Genomic DNA, 18,148 nt, shown 5'->3' with positions numbered 1-18,148 from the left:
AACTTAAACGCCATCTGCCAATCCTTGCCCCATTGGCCCATCTGATCAAGGTGCTGTTGTACTGAGGTAACCTTCTTCACTGTCCACTACACCACTTAATTTGATGTCATCTGCAAACTTTCAAACCACATCACTTATATACATATTCAAATTATTTATATAAATTACAAAAAATAATGGACCCAGCACCGATTCTTGCAGCACACCACTAGTCAGAGGCCTCCAGTCCAAAAAGCAATCCTCTATGAACACCTACCTATCATCCTGCACTCAAGCCAATTTTGCACCCAATTGACTAGCTCCTCCTGGATCCCATGTGATATAACCTTGCTAACCAAACTACCATGCGGAACCTTGCTAAACGCTTTGCTGAAGTCCATGTAGACAATATCGACTGGTCTGCCTTCAATCTTTTTTGCCATCTCTTCAAAATACTTACATCAAGTTAGTGGGACACAATTTCCAATACACAAAGCTATGTTGACTATCCCTAATTAATCTTTGCCTCTCCAAATGCATGTAAAGCCTGCCCTTCAGAATCTCCTCTAACAACTTACCAACCACTGACATAAGGCTCACCAATCTATAGTTCCCTGGCTTTCCCTTATAGTCTTTCTTATATAATGGCACCACATTAGCCAACCTCTAGACTTCTGGCATCTCATCTGTGGCTATCAATGACACAAATATCTCAGCAAGGAACTCAGCAATCATTTTCCTAGCTTCCCACAAAATTCTGAGAAACACCTGATCAGGTCACAGGAATTTATCTACCTTTATATGTTTTAAAAACTCCAGCATCTCCTCTTCTGTAATATGAACTCTTTTTAAGACATCACTATTTCCTCAAGTACCCTAGCTGCCATATCTTTCTCCACAATAAATACTGACGTGAAATATTCATTTAGAATCTCACCCATGTCCTGTTATTCCACACTGAAATGGTCATGTTGTTCTTTAAGGGGTCCTATTCTCTCTCTACCTTTTTTGCACTGAATGCACTTACAGAATCCCTGAGTTCTCCTTAACTCTGTTTGCCAAAGCTATCTCATCTTTCCTTGCTGCTCTCATGATTTCCCTCGAGTATACTCCTACTGATCTTATATTCCTCTAAGGATTCACTCAATCCCAGCTGTCTATACCAGAAGATGTGGCAAAGAGTGATGAAGGCAGATCGGTATACATTGTCTAAATGGACTTCAGCAAAGCGCTTGGCAAGATTCTGCAATGGTAGACTGGTTAGCTAAGTTATATCACAGGGGATCCAGGGGTCCATAGCCTCAATTTCTCTCAGTCAGTATTCCCTATACGTACCTGCCTTGCCCTTCACCTTAAAAAGGAACATATGGTTTCTGAACTCTGTTTATCTCATTTTTAGAGGTCTCCCACTTCCCAACCATCCTTTTACCTGTGCATAGTCTGCCCCCATCAGGTTTTGAAAGTTCCCATCTGAAAGCATCAAAATTAGCCTTATTCCAATTTAGAACTTTAACTTTTTGATCAGTGCTAACCTTTTCCATAGCTACGTTAAAGCTAATAGATTATGATCACTTGCCCTAAACGGTTTCCCCACTGTCATCTCTGCAACTTGCCTTGCCTTATTTCCCCAACAAAGGAGTTTAGAAAAGTCAGAGGTGACTTGATTGTATCATAAAAGATTCTAAGGCAACTGACCAGGAGTCTTAGTTTAAAAATATGGGGTCACTCATTTAAGATGGGGGTGAGGAAATAAATATTCTGACAGTGAGTATCTTTGAAATGCCTTTCCTCAAAAGGCAGTAAATACAGAATTTTTAAATATTTTTCATGGGAAGACAGATTATTGTTTTCCAAAAGGATGAAAGATTATTGGGGATATGCAGAAATGCACAATTGAGATTAAAATCCAAACAATCATGATCTTATTGAGTGGCGGAATAGGTTCGAAAGCATGAGTGGCCTGCTCTTGATCCTTGCTCAAATGTGTGTATTTGTATGAAAGAGGATTCTAAAAGGGACAGGACTGGAAGCAGAGACACTGTACCCACTTCTGGGAGGATCTGAGACCAGACAGTATAATCTCAAAAGCGGTTGCTCATATAAGACACAAATGAGGAGGAATTTATTTTAGGTTAGTGAAACTCTTTACCACAGAGGGTTGTAGAGGCTGGGTCAATAAGTATATTCAAGGTTGAGATGGACATGCTTTTCAACAGTCAGGGAATCGAGCGTGAAAAGGCAGTAAAGTGGAGTTGAGGATTATCAAATTAACCATGATGTCACTGAATGGCAAAGCATACTTAATAGGATGAATGGCCTACTTCTGTTACAAAATGTTATGATTTTATCTTAATTTTGTCTACCCAAAATTAGGTTTTTGATCATTGTTAAAAGAGCATTGAGACATTAGCACTAAAGTTGTCTTGCACTCGATGAATGGATTATCTATTTTCCCTGTTGTCACATTTCAGATTGTAACGTTCCCATCTTGCTACTTCCACAATTTAATTCTCTAAATCAGTTGTCTTCTTTCAAGGTTGAAGCATCCAAGTATCTATCACTGTTGTGGGATGGAAGAGAGGGGATCAGGCCAAAGTGCAGGAGATGGCCCCGTCAACCATGGTGCCAGGGAATCCTCAGCGCTGGGAACTTCACCATGTCAATTTGTTCTAACGATGCCATCTTTGACAAGGTGACCTTTGAAATGTTCCAGTCTTCCCCTATCAAGGATTCCCCTGCATAATAGTTGACAGGGTCCTCAGCTGAGTCCGACCCATCTCCCACACTTCAGCCCTCACCCCTCCCCTTTCACAATAGCAAGAGGATTCCCCTTGGCCTTCCCTACCATACCTATCAGCCTCCACATCCATTGGATAGCTAGCTACCATTTCTGCAATCTCCAATAGATGTCACCACCAGACTTATGTTCCCCTCCCCTGTCAGTCTTCCTCAGGGACTGTTTAGATTAGATTAGATTACTTAGTGTGGAAACAGGCCCTTCGGCCCAACAAGTCCACACCGCCCCGCCGAAGCGCAACCCACCCTTACCCCTACATTTACCCCTTACCTAACGCTACGGGCAATTTAGCATGGCCAATTCACCTGACCTGCATATCTTTGGATTGTGGGAGGAAACCGGAGCACCGGGAGGAAACCCACGCAGACATGGGGAAAACGTGCAAACTCCACACAGTCAGTCGCCTGAGGCGGGAATTGAACCCGGGTCTCTGGTGCTGTGGGGCAGCAGTGCTAACCACTGTGCCACCGTGCCGCCCACAAGGTATCTTCCAGGATACCTTGGTCCACTCCTCCTTCACTCCCAACATGCCCTCACACCCCCACAGCACCTTCCCATGCAATCATAAAAGGTGTAGCACCTGCCCATTTATCTCCTCTATCTTCACCAATCAAAGCCCCAAACATACCTGCCAGGTGAAGCAGCACTTCACTGCACTTCATTCAATCAAGTCTACTGTATTTGCTGTTCACAATGTGTTCTCCTCTACATTGGGGAAACAAAGCACAGTCTGAGTGACTGCTTTGCAACTGCAAAAGTGACCCTGAGCTTTCAGCTGCCTACCACATCAACATACCATCATGTTCCCTGGCTGATATCTCTAACTCAGGCTTGCTGAATTGCTCCAGCAAGGTCAGCACAAGTTTGAAGAATAGCACCCCATTTTCCACTAGGGAACTCCACAGCCTTCTAGTTTCAATATAGAGTTCAACCATTTTAGGGCTTAAGCACCTTTTCCCATGTCCTTACCCCAATCCCAACACACCAGGCCTTGTCTTCACAGCCCAATGGCAGCTACTAATGGTCCCTATTGGCAGCTATTCATTCTCCCAGGCTGAAATTTGCTCAGTCCTTTGTCTGCCCAACTATTTTTGTCTTTTTGGGTTGCATCTCCACCTATCGTTTACTCCTTTCTCCTCCCTCTACCCCATCTTCTGCATAAATACCAACATATTCCTAGCTACCATCAGTTCTAAGAGAGGGTCACTGGACCCAAAACGTTAACTCTGTTTTCTCTCCAAAGATGCTGCCAGCCCTGCTGAGTTTTTCCAGCAGCTTCTGGTTTTGTTTTGGATTGTGAGCATCACAGTTCTTCCAGTTTTTTTATTCAGTTCTGTTACGCTGCTGAGTCAGAGTTTGATACAATATTAACCAGTTTAAAGTATTCAAATAAATCCCATGCACCTGGCCCACATCAGAGCTCACTGTCGGAGGTGTTCACGGAGGGTGTGGGACAGTGCAAATGAGGCCATCAGAAGAATTCTCCTGGGCAATTACAGGGCATTTGCACACATCCAGACCTCTGCAGGCTCCTGATGTACAATGCAGGCTTGAGTCTAGATTTCCCTGCTGTGGACTTAAGACTTGGACCCATGATTTTTTCTGATTTGTATTCTACTCTTATGGTTCATTATTAACACAGATTTTAATCTGAATTTGGAGTTATAATCTTCCTGAAGTTCTTCAACTCCTTTCAACTTCACATTTTCAGCTGTGCACATAAATGCACAAGATAAATCTTTATTTTTGTAATTCTGTTGAGTTTGGTATTTAGTATTACAAAGGCTGAAAAGTTGACCAGAACTAGGGTTGAGGAGACGAGACTAATGAGGAGCAATCCAGAGAAAGATCCATTTGAAGGCAACATCCTAAACAGAGATTAACGTTTTTTTTTAAAAGAAACAGCAGACCACACAGGATTAAAACAATAATTAAATTCAATGCGTAGATGCAGATATGATTGTTTGATTGATTTTGAGTATTCCCATGCTTGACTCATTAAACCTGCATAATTGATCACTAATGTTCAGCAGATGGATGCAAACTCACTTGCTGACTGCATGCACTGTGATAATCTGAAAACCTCTGGAAGAGCTTCAAAAGAAAAACAGATTGCCCTTCCGATCTTAGTGATGCAACCTACGGCACTGAATTAAGTTACAAATTATTGTCTAATATTACTCGTCTCAGTTTACTTTACAGAGAACAAGGCTGTACAAGATTGTAACTCATGTCCACGGCAAATAATCAGTGAATGTTTGCTATATAGAACAATTGTTAGTTTGCTGCATCCAAATACACAGCAATCTGGAAGGATTCCATTTGCATTATCACAATGAGAATGAAAGGAATCATGCAAAATGGATAAAATACATAATTCATATTCTATCCTCAGCTGCAAATTAACTTTTAATTAGTGCAGTCAGCAAATGTGGACAGTACTGGTTCAATATAAATTACCGTATATTTTAAGCCATCAGGCTTGTCTGCTAACCACTGCAACAGTACAGGCCACAATGAATAAAAACTAAAAGAACTGTGGATGCTGGAAATCAGAAACAAAACCAGAAATGGCTGGAAAAGCTCAGCAGGTCTGGCAGCATCTGTGGTGAGAAATCAAGAGTTAACATTTTGGGTCCAGTGATCCCCTCCTCAAACCTCAATGATTGTTCTGGTTCACAAAGTTCTATCATGGCTTACTTTCTGTACATTTTCAGAGGCAAAATGTGACAATGCTGCATTCTTGCAAGGTAATATGCATAAAAATGTTCAAAGTTATAAAAGCTTGCTTAATGCTAAAATTGCTACATAAATATGGTTTGCTACTCTCACTATGACTGGTTTTGCACCAAACAAACATCAAGATAAAATTCTTCACTTTTTATATATTGCATGGTGGCATGAAATCCAAAGATATAACTCCACAGTGGTTTAAGTAATCAAACTTGTGTTGAGCACGAGAGGAAGAATAGCTTCACCCTTGCTGTCTTCAGGTTTGCAAATAGATAAAATACATAAAATCAGAAGTAGTGACCACTTTGATGTTTGAAATCAGATTGCATTTAGTAAACTGACAGACTTCCTTCAGTTTTATTAAAATTCCCCTTGATGATTCTACTTTTCTGATAATCTGATACAAAGTGTGAAATATGTACATTGTTGCCCCACTCGAGCTAATCTGAATAATACATTACATAGAACATAGAAAAGTACAGCACAGAACAGGCCGTTCGGCCCACAATGCTGTGCCGAGGATTATTCCTAATCTAAAATAAAATAACCTAACCTATCCACACCTCATTCTTAAATGAGCCTTATGACTCTGCTTCCACCACCACCGCTGGCAACACATTCCATGCATTCACAACTCTCTGCGCAAAGAACCTACATCTGATATCTCCTCTATACCTCCCTCCTAATATCTTAAAACTATGACCTCTCGTGCCAATCAATCCTGCCCTGGGGAAATGTCTCTGACTACTGACTTTATCCATGCCTCTCATTACCTCATATACCTCAATCAGGTCACCTCTCTTCCTCCTTCTCTCCAGGACTCAATCAACCTTTCTTCGTAAGACAAGTCCTCCAGTCCAGGCAGCATCCTGGTAAACCTTCTTTGCCTCTTCAAAGCCTCAGCATCTTTCCTATAATAGGGTGACCAGAACTGGACACAATATTCCAAGTGTGGTCTCACCAGGGTCTTGTAGAGCTGCAGCAAAACCCTGTGGCTCTTAAACTCAATCCCACTTTAAATGAAAGCCAAAACACTATACGCTTTCTTAACAACCCAATCCACTTGGGTAGCAACTTTGAGGGATCTAAGCACTTGAACACCAAGATCCCGCTGTTCCTCCACACTGCCAAGAATTATATCTTTAATCCTATATTCAGCATTCAAGTTCGACCTTCCAAAATGCATCACTTTGCATTTATCCAGGTTGAACTCCATCTGCCATTTCTCAGCCCAGCTCTGCATCCTGTCTATGTCACAGTGCAGCCTGCAATCGTCCTCAATACTATCAACAGCATCTCCAATCTTTGTGTCATCCGCAAATTTACTAACCCACCCCTCAACTTCCTCATGCAAGTCATTCATAAAAACTACAAAGAGCAGAGGCCCAAGAACAGAGCCCTGTGGAACACTACCCACCACTGACCTCCAGGCAGGTACGTTCCATCTACAACCATTCTCTGCCTTCTCTCAGCCAACTAATTCTGAATCCAGACAGCCAAATCTCCCTGTATCCCATACCTCCTGACTATATGAATGAGCCTACCATGGGGAACCCTATCAAATGCCTTGCTGAAGTCCATATATACCACATCCACTGCTCGACCTTCATCACCTCCTCTAAGAACTCAACAAGATTTGTGAGGCATGACCTGCCCCTCACAAAGCCATGCTGACTGTCTTTAATCACACTATGCTTTTCCAAATAGTCATAAATCCGATCCCTCATAATTACATCCAAAACCTTGCTGACCACAGACGTAAGACTGACTGGTCTGTAATTGCCAGGGATTTCCCTATTCCCCTTCTTAAAAAGAGGAACAACATTTGCCTCCCTCCAATCCTCCGGTACAACCCCCGTAGAGAGTGAGGAAGCAAAGATCTTCGCCAGCGGCTTATCAACCTCCTTTCCCTCTTCCTGGAGCAACCTAGGATAAATCTGGTCTGGCCCTGGGGACTTACCAATCTTAATGTTTGCCAAACTTTCCAGCACATCAACTTCCTCAATCTTGATCTGTTCAAGCCTGTTTCCTAGCTCCTCAAAGTTCTCATTCACAACAAGGTCCTTTTCCTTCATGAAAACCAAAGCAATAAACTCATTTAGGGCTTCCCCTATCCGCTCAGACACCACGCTCAAGTTCCCTACACTATCCCTTACCAGCCCTACCGTCTCCCTGATCATTCTCTTATTCCTCACGTATGGGTAAAATGCCTTTGGGCACTCCTAATCCTTTCTGTCAAGCCTTTTTAGTGCCCCTCCTGGCTCTCCTCAGTCCACTTCTGAGCTCCTTTCTGGTAAGCCTGTAATCCTCTAAAGCCTTGCTGCCTCCACCTTACGTAAGGTGTCTTCTTCCTTTTGACGAGAAGCTCCTCTGTTCTAGTCATCCAAGGCTCCTTAATCTTACCCCTTCTTGCCTGTCTCAGAGGAGCAAATTTGTGCATCACTCGCAACAATTGCTCCTTAAATAGGCTCCATATGTCTGCTGTATCTTTTCTGTGGAGCAACTGCTCCCAATCTGTACTTCCCAACTCTTGTCTGATAGCGTCATAATTTCCTTTTCCCCAATTAAATATCTTCCCTTGGTAACTGCTCCTTGCCCTCTCCAAGACTATGGTAAATGGGAGGCAGTTGTGGTCACTGTCACCAAAGTCTTTTGCCACCACGAGATCTGACCTCTGTCCTGGCTCATTGCCAAGCACCAAATATAAAATGGCCTCTTCCCTCGTCAGTCTGCCTACATACTGAGTAAGGAAATCCTCCTGAACACGCCTGACAAAAACGACTCCATCCAAACTGTCTGCAATATGGAGGTTCCAGTCAATATTTGGAAAGTTGAAGTCATCCATAACAACAACCCTGCTACATCTCCATTTTTCCAAAATCTGCCCGTCTATGAGTTCTTCAATCTCCCTACTGCTATTAGGGGGTCTGTAGAAAACCCCCAATGTAGTGGCTGTTCGCTTGCTGTTCCTAACTTCCACCCATACTGACTCAGTAGACAAACCTTCCTCAACAACCTTTGTTTCTGTAGCTGTGATGCACTCTCTGATTAGCATTGCTACACCCCCTCCTCTTTTACCACCCTCCCTGTTCTTTTTATACGTTCTAAACCCTGAAACATCTCGCAACCATTCCTGCCTCTGTTATGGCCACAACATCATAGTCCCAAGTACTAATCCAAGCTCTAAGTTCATCACTTTTATTTCTGACACTCCCTGGTGTTAAAGCAGACACACTTTAACCAATTCCTTTGTTTAATCACATGAAAAACCTTCCCAATAGATTCACTACATCCTGTCACTGCCCCATCTACAACTACCCTCCCCCTCTCAGATATGTAGCTCTGGTTCCCACCCCCTTGCCAAACTAATTTTTACCCTCCCAAACCACACAAACATATCTCCCACCCAGAACATTTTTGCCCCTCGGGTTCAGTTGCAACCAGTCTTTCATGTACAGGTCCCACCTTCCCCAGAAGGTGTCTAAATGATCTAAGTATCTGAAGCCCTTCCTCCTACACTAGCCTCGCAGCCACATGTTAAGCTGCACTCGCTGACTGTTCCTCACCTCATTGTCGCATAACACTAGTAGCAAACCTGAGATCACTACTCTACTCGTCCTGCTCTTCAGCTTCCAACCTAGCTCTCTATAGTCACTTTTAAAGATCCTCAATCCCTTTCCTGGCTATATCACTGATGCCAATATGTACCATATTTCTGGCTGTGCACCCTCCCCCTTCAGAATCCTGTAAACCCAATCGGCGACATCCCGGATCCCAGCACCAGGGAGGCAACATACCTTCAGGGAGTTTGAAATCTGATTGGTCTAATAATGTAGTTGAATAAAAACTGTTACAGATCACCATGTAGGATTACACATAAACATGTACATGGGAAACATACTGGAGGTCTATAAAGCACCATGAAACTATTTTTAACAGAGATGGGCAACACAAGTGATTAACAATATTAGGGAAAATGGAGCAACAGAAAATATAACTGATCAGGAGTTGGATAGGAATATTTCAAAGCAGGAAATAAGCCTCATGGAAGAGATCAGTTCAAAGAAGGCAAGGTAGAGACACTCCAGTTTGACAAAGCAGAAGCAGCTACACAGTTTTCCTTTTAGTTTGAGGTTGAGGTTAAGGAGCTGAAGAGACACCATATAATGGAGGAAGTAAATAATACATAGTCTTGTCCTTCAGGATAATCTTGCAAACAATGGTTGAAGATGGAGGCATCACAACAAGGCTAGTCAAATCAAGGCAAGTGATTTAACCAGTCACATGCTCGGAACACAATTTGTAGCCCTCAGACAGAACAGGAAAAAATATCAGCTATAAAAGGTAGTTCTGCTATAATGAATCTTTTGTTAATGCAAATTGGCTGTAATGTGATTGGGTAAATAGGGAACACTTTTTCTAAAACGCAAACTTTTAAAATGTGTGTTGGCTATAATTACATCACCAACACTAAGTGTATTTATATTGCATAATTTTTGTATATAGCATGGAGTCTCACAGAAGCACAACTACTACTTAATAGCAGAACTACTTGTATTGTGAAACATAAGAAAAGAAAAATACAATTCCAGCTGATATTAGTAATGGACAAGACAGCCTGGCTTGATAAATCATATTTTGTTCTGGTTTTAACAAAGTGGTGTCTCCCTGAAACATAAGCACACAATGCATATAAAACAAAAATTTAACAACAAAAGAAATGAAGACAAAATAGAATAAACAAAAAGTTTGTTATACAAAGATTTTTAAACAGTGAAAGCATAATCCTATTAATCCCAAAATGGTCCTTGAGAAATTGAAAAGTAAAACAATCTTTCAGATGCAGTACTCATACCATATCCCCAGCACAATACCCACAACACCACTTGTACAGTACTCTCAGAAGACTGCTGCCTCTAACACCTTGATAGGTTTCATACCTGAACTTAAACTTTTACAAATTTAAGTAACCGCTTCAGAGTTTTATCCCAATACGTTTGGTCTGAAAAGGTTTAGTTTCAATCCATCCTTTTTAGGAGCATGGACATAAAGCATTTAGGGGACAGCTCAAAATGCAAAATATAAATAAGCTATGGGTCTTTCCCTTAAGCTAAAAAAACTTCTCCTGACTTTCTGAACTGGGGATTGTTCATCTCATTCAGTAATAAAATGCTACCAATGTACACAAAAACCTATTACTACCAAAGCTAATCTCAAACTATTTTAAAATAAATTACCATTTCTACTGAAATAGTTACAGGTTACTTATTAACTTCATATCACACAGAAAACCCATGTTACTAACTCAAACATCAACAAACCAAAAACAAACTTACATATACATTTTTATTACCCCTCCACCTTTTATCTTCACGTTAATACCACGTTTTTCTAGCTTCCTCTCCACACATGCTGCCAGACTTGATGAATTTCTCCAGCAATTTCTGTTTTATTTCCAGAACTAACATGCAGCCATTACTTTAAGTGTAAGTTACAGATCCCTCCGAATTCAAAATCCTGCCGTTCTGATCTGATGCAATTACTTTGAGTTATATCCAAAACTGAAACCTGACTAGATAAATCATGTTTATCTTTTTGTTTCAACAAAAGATGATCTTCCACAAAAATTCAATGTTGTAGATTGAGTTTAGATTAGATTAGATTACTTACAGTGTGGAAACAGGCCCTTCAGCCCAACATGTCCACACCGACCTGCCGAAGCGTAACCCACCCATATCCCTGCATTTACCCCTTTACCTAACACTACAGGCAATTTAGCATGGCCAATTCACCTGATGTGCACATCTTTGGACTGTGGGAGGAAACCGGAGCACCCGGAGGAAACCCACGTAGACACGGGGAAAACGTGCAAACTCCACACAGTCAGTCGCCTGAGTCAGGAATTGAACCCGGGTCTCTGGCGCTGTGAGGCAGCAGTGCTAACCACTGTGCCACCGTGCTGCCCAAAGGACATCTAGTCAAAATGTATTTCTTTATTAGTACTTGATAGAGGTAAACAAAAATCAATATTATTTCCAAATCTCTTCACAATTAATACAATAGATATAAGCTATAAGCAAGAGAAACTAAGCTCTGAAATCACATCAATTATACTGTTTCACCAAATGGGGTCTCTCCAGAAATACAACATCCTTTTCATTTTTAGCAATTTAATACATTAACATTCTCATGTACCATGAAGAATGCAAACATAAAAAGCCCATGTCACTTGAACTTAGTACACGACAAATCTTACAACATAAAATTCCTCTAAAGCCCACTGATTGTTGATTAATTCTTTTGAATGTTATCCCTATTTTTCTAGAATGGAAACCTAACCAAACATTTATAGGTTAAGTTGCATTAAAATCAAATTGATTAATAGTTCAAAAATGTAATTTTGCTTCAGAACTTCTACTGAGAAACTACAAAATAAAGACATTAGGATTTATTTTGAAAATTTAAAGTAACATCATTCTATATAAAATGTAGGCTTAGAGTATAAACCACAAGTGACAAAGTAAGATGACTGCTTTCAAAGCCATTTCACACAAAAGATAATTCAACAGCTGCCCAGCATCAGCAAACAAATTCAGTCTACAGAAAGACTACATCACCATTTAGCGCATACAACTTAAATTATTCTAGCGTGTAATACTTTAATTGTGTAAAACAAAGCTGATGTCTAACACACAAAAGATTTTCTTGCAAGCATTGTACCACAAGTAATTTTCATGCTACCATTGATGGATGACAAGTGATCAGCATGCTTTTAGAATTTAAACGTTGTGCTGGGGGAGGGGATGGTGGCAGTGGGGTGGTTGTGCAGAGGGTGTGGAAGTGCCACTTAAGTGAGAACATGGACACTGTAGTCTTAGTCTTTAGATGAGTTTCATGCAATGTTCTGAAATTAATGCTGTATTTATTCCAAACATAGATAGAGGTATGTAGCTTAACAAGCTCCCTTTATTTCCCCTTATTACTAAAATAATTTCACCGTGGTGGTTGCATGATGCATGATCACCAAGTTGCTAATAAATATTGTGTGGCAAATTTGGTAAAACTTCTCAGTATATAGAAAGCTCACCCATATAGCAAACGGGGCAGCACGTGGCTCAGTGGTTAGCACTGTTGCCTCACAGTGCCAAGGACCCAGGTTCAATTCCAGCCTTGGGTGACTGTCCATGTGGAGTTTACATGTTATCCTGGTGTCTGCGTGGATTTCCTCCGGGTTCTCCGGTTTCCTCCCACAGTCCAAAGGTGTGCAGGTTAGGTGAATTGGTCATGCTGAATTGCACATAGTATTCATGGATGTGTAGGTTGGATGCATTGGTCAGGGGTAGATGTGAAGTACTAGGGTGGGGGACTAGGTCTGGCTGCTTTGCTCTTCCAAGTATTGCTCTTCGGAGGGTCACTGTGGACTTGTGCGGCCAATGGGCCTATTTTCCATTCTGTAGGGATTCTATGATGAATTTATGACATTGTGCACATTGTTTGTAAGACCATAACCATAAGACATAGGAGCAGAAGCAGGTCATTCAGCTCAAAGTCTGTTCTGCCATTCAGTGAAATCATGCTGATCTCATAATCCACAATTCCACGCTTCTACCTTTTGGTCGTATTCCCGGATTCTCTTCATGATTAAAAATCTCTCCGTCACAGTCTCAAATATATTAAATTACCCATCCTTGACAGCCCTCTGCAGCAATCAATTCCACCGATTCACTACCCTCAGAGCAGAAATTCTTCCTTGACACGGTCTTAAATGTGTGACCACTTATTCTGAGATTGTGTCCTATGGTCCTAGGATTTCCCACAAGGGGAAACAGCCTCCAAATATCTATCCTGTCAATCTCTGCAGAATTTTGTATATTTCATAAGGTCGCCTGTCAATTTTCTAAATTCCGAGTACCAACCCATCCTCTATTATATTATTATAGGACAAGCCAGACAGAGAACAGCCAGGGAATTCCTAGAGGCATGGCACTCATCCACAGATTCTATCAACAAACACGTTGACCTGGACCCAATATACCAGCCACTGCAGCGGACAGTTGGAACGGACAACCGGAAGGGGCAGAGACAAACCGCTATAAATGCTGGAGGAAACAACACAGAAGCACTTCACAGGAGACTCCCAAGCACTGAGGATGTCACCTAGACAGGGACGAAACGTCTGCAACACAAATTCCCAGCTTGGCGAACAGAACCACAACAACGAGCACCCGAGCTACAAATCTTCTCACAAACTTTGATAAAATTGCTCCTCATTATAGTCCAAAATGGTTTGTTCCTTATTCTGACACTGTCTTGTTTGGGGGAAATCTAGAATCCGAGGACAATGTCCTGCCTGTATCTTACCCTGTAAACACATGAATTTACACAGGTGAGGAATAAAGATAAAATATAGACTTACATAATACTATTACCAATGACATTTCAAGTAATAATGAATTTCACTTGCAGGTATACATACTTGTAAGATGAAAGATAGCATCACATGCACTGATGTGAGAGAGGAAGGCATTTCCAAGGCCTTGACCAGCATGGGCACCCTTCACAAGTCCTGCGATGTCAACCACATTAAGAAATGCCGGTACTTTACTGGAAAAGTTAATTAATAAAGTCAAAATTTCCTGTCATCTATATTTCAGACTCACATCAAATCCAAAACCTAAATATGCATATATTGAAAATATTTTCTAATACAAGTCACAGAACTCATTCAAGGTCAGCGGAAGAGAGAGAAAGAGACAGACGGCAAACAAGAAGAAATAGAAGCTAAAAAGAGACAGAGAGAGTAGTTAAATACACTTACTAGTCATATTGTCAGCAAATGTGATAATCAATTTCTCTACAGCAGTTTCACAAATCGCAACAAGATGGGTAACCAGTTAGGCTATTTGTGTTAGTTATGAAATAAATTATATCAAAACACCAGAGCAATTTTGCTGCTCTAGTTAAGTAGTGCCTGCTCAGTGGTCAGTTTGGACTTCTGCTTCATACTACATCCAACAATGCACATTGATTTAACACTACAGGTAAGTGGTGGCCCTTGATTACACTGTCAATTTTTTAGTGCAGGACTTGAACATACAACTTACAAACTTAGTCTTAGCAAAGTCACGTTGACTTGTTATCATGATATTGTGTTGCACATGGCTCCATCTTGTGCTGCCTTGTGAAATGAATGCAGATTGTTGATCATCTCAAACTCTTAAGTAATCACAGATCATTTCAACGTTGTTGTTCCTCCTTCTCATTGCTCATCTCTGGTGTCCCTTGCTCACAATGAAGGTTCACAAACAAGCGAAGAGTTGGAGAGCTAGAGGTTGGACAAAAGCAAGGATCATTGACAATTTGAATCATAAAACCAGATAATTAGTAGCATGGGGGTTGGTTAGGGAGCAAAGAGATTCAGAGGACAAGTCTTCCACAACCTTCCTTAGCTGAAAACCTCTATAGTTGGGTTAATAAGTTTGCAGACAACATAAAGATTGGTGGAGTCATGCATGGTTTAGAACGATACAGCAGGACATAGATCAGTTGCAGATTGAAGCTGAAACATGGTAGATGGATTTTAATCTGGGCATGAAGTGCTGCACTTGGGGAGATCAAATGTTAAGGAAATGTATGCAATTAATGGCAGGACCCGGAATTGCATTGATATACAGAGGGATCTGTGGGTTCAAGTCTATAGCTCCCTGAAAGTACAACTATGTAGGGTGGTAAGGAAACCTACGCCTGCCAGCCTTGATGGACACATTGAGTACAAGAGTCAGAATGTCATGTTAAGACTTTGGTTAGACTGTAATTAGAGAACTGCGCTCAATTCTGGTCACCACTTTACAGGAAGGGGGTGTAGATTTTACAGAGGATACAGAAGAGGCTTACCAGGATGTTGCCTAGATTACAGAGAGTATGAGTTACAATAGAAGGCTAGAAAAACTGAGTTTGTTTTCTCTGGAGCAGCAGAAGCTGAGGTGGAGACTTAATAGAAGTCGATAAAATTATGAGATGTATAGATCAGGTTGATAGACAGAATCTTTTTCCCAGAGTTGAAATATCTAATTCTGACAGGCATGCATTTCAGGTTAGAAGGGGAGAAGTTCAAAGGGCAAGCCTTTTTTTTAAAAAAAAGCAAAGTGGCAGGTGTCTGGAACATGCTATCGGGGATGGTGGTGGAAACATATGATAGGGGCTTTTAGATAAGCACATGAATATGCATGAAATGGAGGGATATTGAACAAGGGCAGGCAGAAGGAATTAATTTAATTTGACATCATGTTCAGCACAACATTGTGGGCCAAAGGGGCCCGTTCCTGCACTGTGCTGTTCCATGTCATAACCATGAAGATTAGAACGTGTGGCACGAGTGAGGTTCAGGAAGCACGATCGGCAACAAGCAGAGGATCAGGTAGAAAGTTATCATACTTTTATTTCCTTTAAATTTTAGAATAAGGATACAAATATATTTCATTTACCATACAGGGATTTAGCAAAGTATTTCAATTTACAGGGCATAATGTTTTTGAAAAATCTTAATTAGGATGGTCCTACTGGACCCAAATACAGCTTTTACATTGATTTTAACAGAAAAATGTTGTTCATAGGAACAAAGGAATAGAGGATGCCATCCAGCCTGTTGAGACAGCTGTGTCATTCAATGTAGTTATGGCTGGTCAAACATCAATGCCTTTCACTCATTCCATCCCCATAACCTTGTAAGCCACAGGTAATAAAAAAAAAATCTACCATCACTACCTTAAAGATATTCAAAAGCAGAGCCTCAACATCCCTCTTTGGCAGAGAATTCCAGAGGTTCACAACTCCACAAATAAAAAAAAGTCTCATCTCAGACCTAAGTGGAATCTCCCTTATTTTTAAATATTGCTCCCCAGTTCTAGACTTCCCAACCATAGAAAACATCTTACCTGCATCTACCTTGTCTGAAACCTGCAAAATACTAGAAGGAACAATGACGCCCCCTCTCATTTTTCAAAACTACAGGATACAGGCCTAGTTTGCCCAATCTCTCTTCATAGCACATTCCCACTATTCTGCAAACAAGTTTAATGAACTTTCACACTCTCTGTGGCAATGATAACTTCCCGAGATAAGGAGCCCAAAACTGTACACATGGTTCCACATGTGGTCGATCTAGCCACCTTTATAATTGAAGCAAGAGTTTACTGCTCCTGTACTCAAATCCTCTTGTGATAATGGCAAACATTCCATTAACTCTCCTAATAGCTTACTGCACCTGAATGTTAGCCTTCAGGTGATTTATAGGAGAAAGTGAGGACTGCAGATGCTGGAGTACCAGCGTTGAAAAACGTGGTGCTGGAAAAACACAGCAGGCCACGCAGCATCCGAGGAGCAGGAGAATCAACGTTTCGAAACGTTGATTCTCCTGCTCCTCGGATGCTGCCTGGCCAGCTGTGTTTTTCCAGTACCACATTTTTCAACTTCAGTGACTTATACACAAGGGCAGCTAGGTCCCTTTACACATCTACACTTTCCAATCACCCACCATTTAAGAAATACTCCATACATACGTTCCTTCTACTCAAGTGGAGATTTTGTTTCTACACTTAATATTCCAGTTGGCATGTTCTAGCCCATTCCATAGGTCAGTCGAAATCCACACCTTCCTCAAACTTTGCTTTGGATCATTCGCAAATTTGAAAATATCACATTTGGTCCCCAATTCCAAATCACTGACATATGCTGCAAAAAGCTGAAGCCCCAAGTACTGATCTTTTACAGTACTCCATAAGTCACAGCCTGCCAGTTTGAGAATGACCTATTTAGTCCTATACTGTCTTTTCTGTTTCTTAATAGATCATGAATTCATGTCAGTATATTACCTCCTATCCCACATGCTATAATTTTTCTAACCAGTGTCCAGTGGAGGGGGGGGGGTTGGAATTTATCAAAAGCCTTTTAAAATCAAACTATACCACGTCTACTACCTCTCCTTTAACCAATTGGTTACATATTCAAAAAACTCCAAGTTCAAACATGAATTCCCATTCTCAAATCCATGCTGACTGTGCCTAATCAAATCATTATCATCAATCAGCTGTCTATTTATCATCCTTTATAATAGAATGTAGAATTTTCCCTACTACTGGTATAATTAGCCATTTTCCAGCCCTCTGGGACCTTCTCTGACCCCAATGATTCCTGAAAGATCACCACCAATGTCTCTAACCATCTCCTTCAGAACTGAGGTGTAGTCCAACTGGTCCAGATGATCTCAAAAATGAGTCAAGTTATTTTTTCATAATTATGTATTGAGAATTGATTTATGTTACTCTAATAAATAATGTTATCTATTGTGATTATTTACTACTTCTTTACCTTTTAGTAATTCTTTACCATAAAAGTAGAGCCTTAGAGCTAAAATCCTACCTGCAACAAACATGATAAGCAGAAAATTTTACATGAAATGAGAAATGATTTAAATTAGGAGTTACCAAACTGTAGGTAAAGATACCTCATGGGAACTACAGGCTTGGCTTTATTGTGTCACAGGTTCCCTCTCCTCTAAAGTAGCAATAGTGAACATGGAGAAGAAATTCTTGTTGGACAGCTCTGGGACATCTTTATTGTTTGCTCACCTTTATTGCCACC

The 18,148-nt window shown here is 40.9% G+C and overlaps 1 protein-coding gene across 1 annotated transcript in view; it reads right to left on the bottom strand.

Annotated features, from left to right (window-relative positions):
- ola1 (Obg-like ATPase 1) overlaps nt 1–18,148 on the bottom strand; it is a 210,058-nt gene that overhangs the window by 150,929 nt on the left and 40,981 nt on the right. The window contains exon 4 of the mRNA XM_043693599.1: nt 13,986–14,113. Coding sequence (XP_043549534.1) covers nt 13,986–14,113 — 128 coding nt within the window. The remainder of the gene's footprint in view (nt 1–13,985; nt 14,114–18,148) is intronic.

This window comes from Chiloscyllium plagiosum, chromosome 7 (genome assembly GCF_004010195.1).
Source record: "Chiloscyllium plagiosum isolate BGI_BamShark_2017 chromosome 7, ASM401019v2, whole genome shotgun sequence".
Classification (NCBI taxonomy): domain Eukaryota; kingdom Metazoa; phylum Chordata; class Chondrichthyes; order Orectolobiformes; family Hemiscylliidae; genus Chiloscyllium; species Chiloscyllium plagiosum.
The sequence above is the reverse complement of the archived record's forward strand: the minus strand, read 5'-3'. Positions and strand labels throughout refer to the sequence as shown.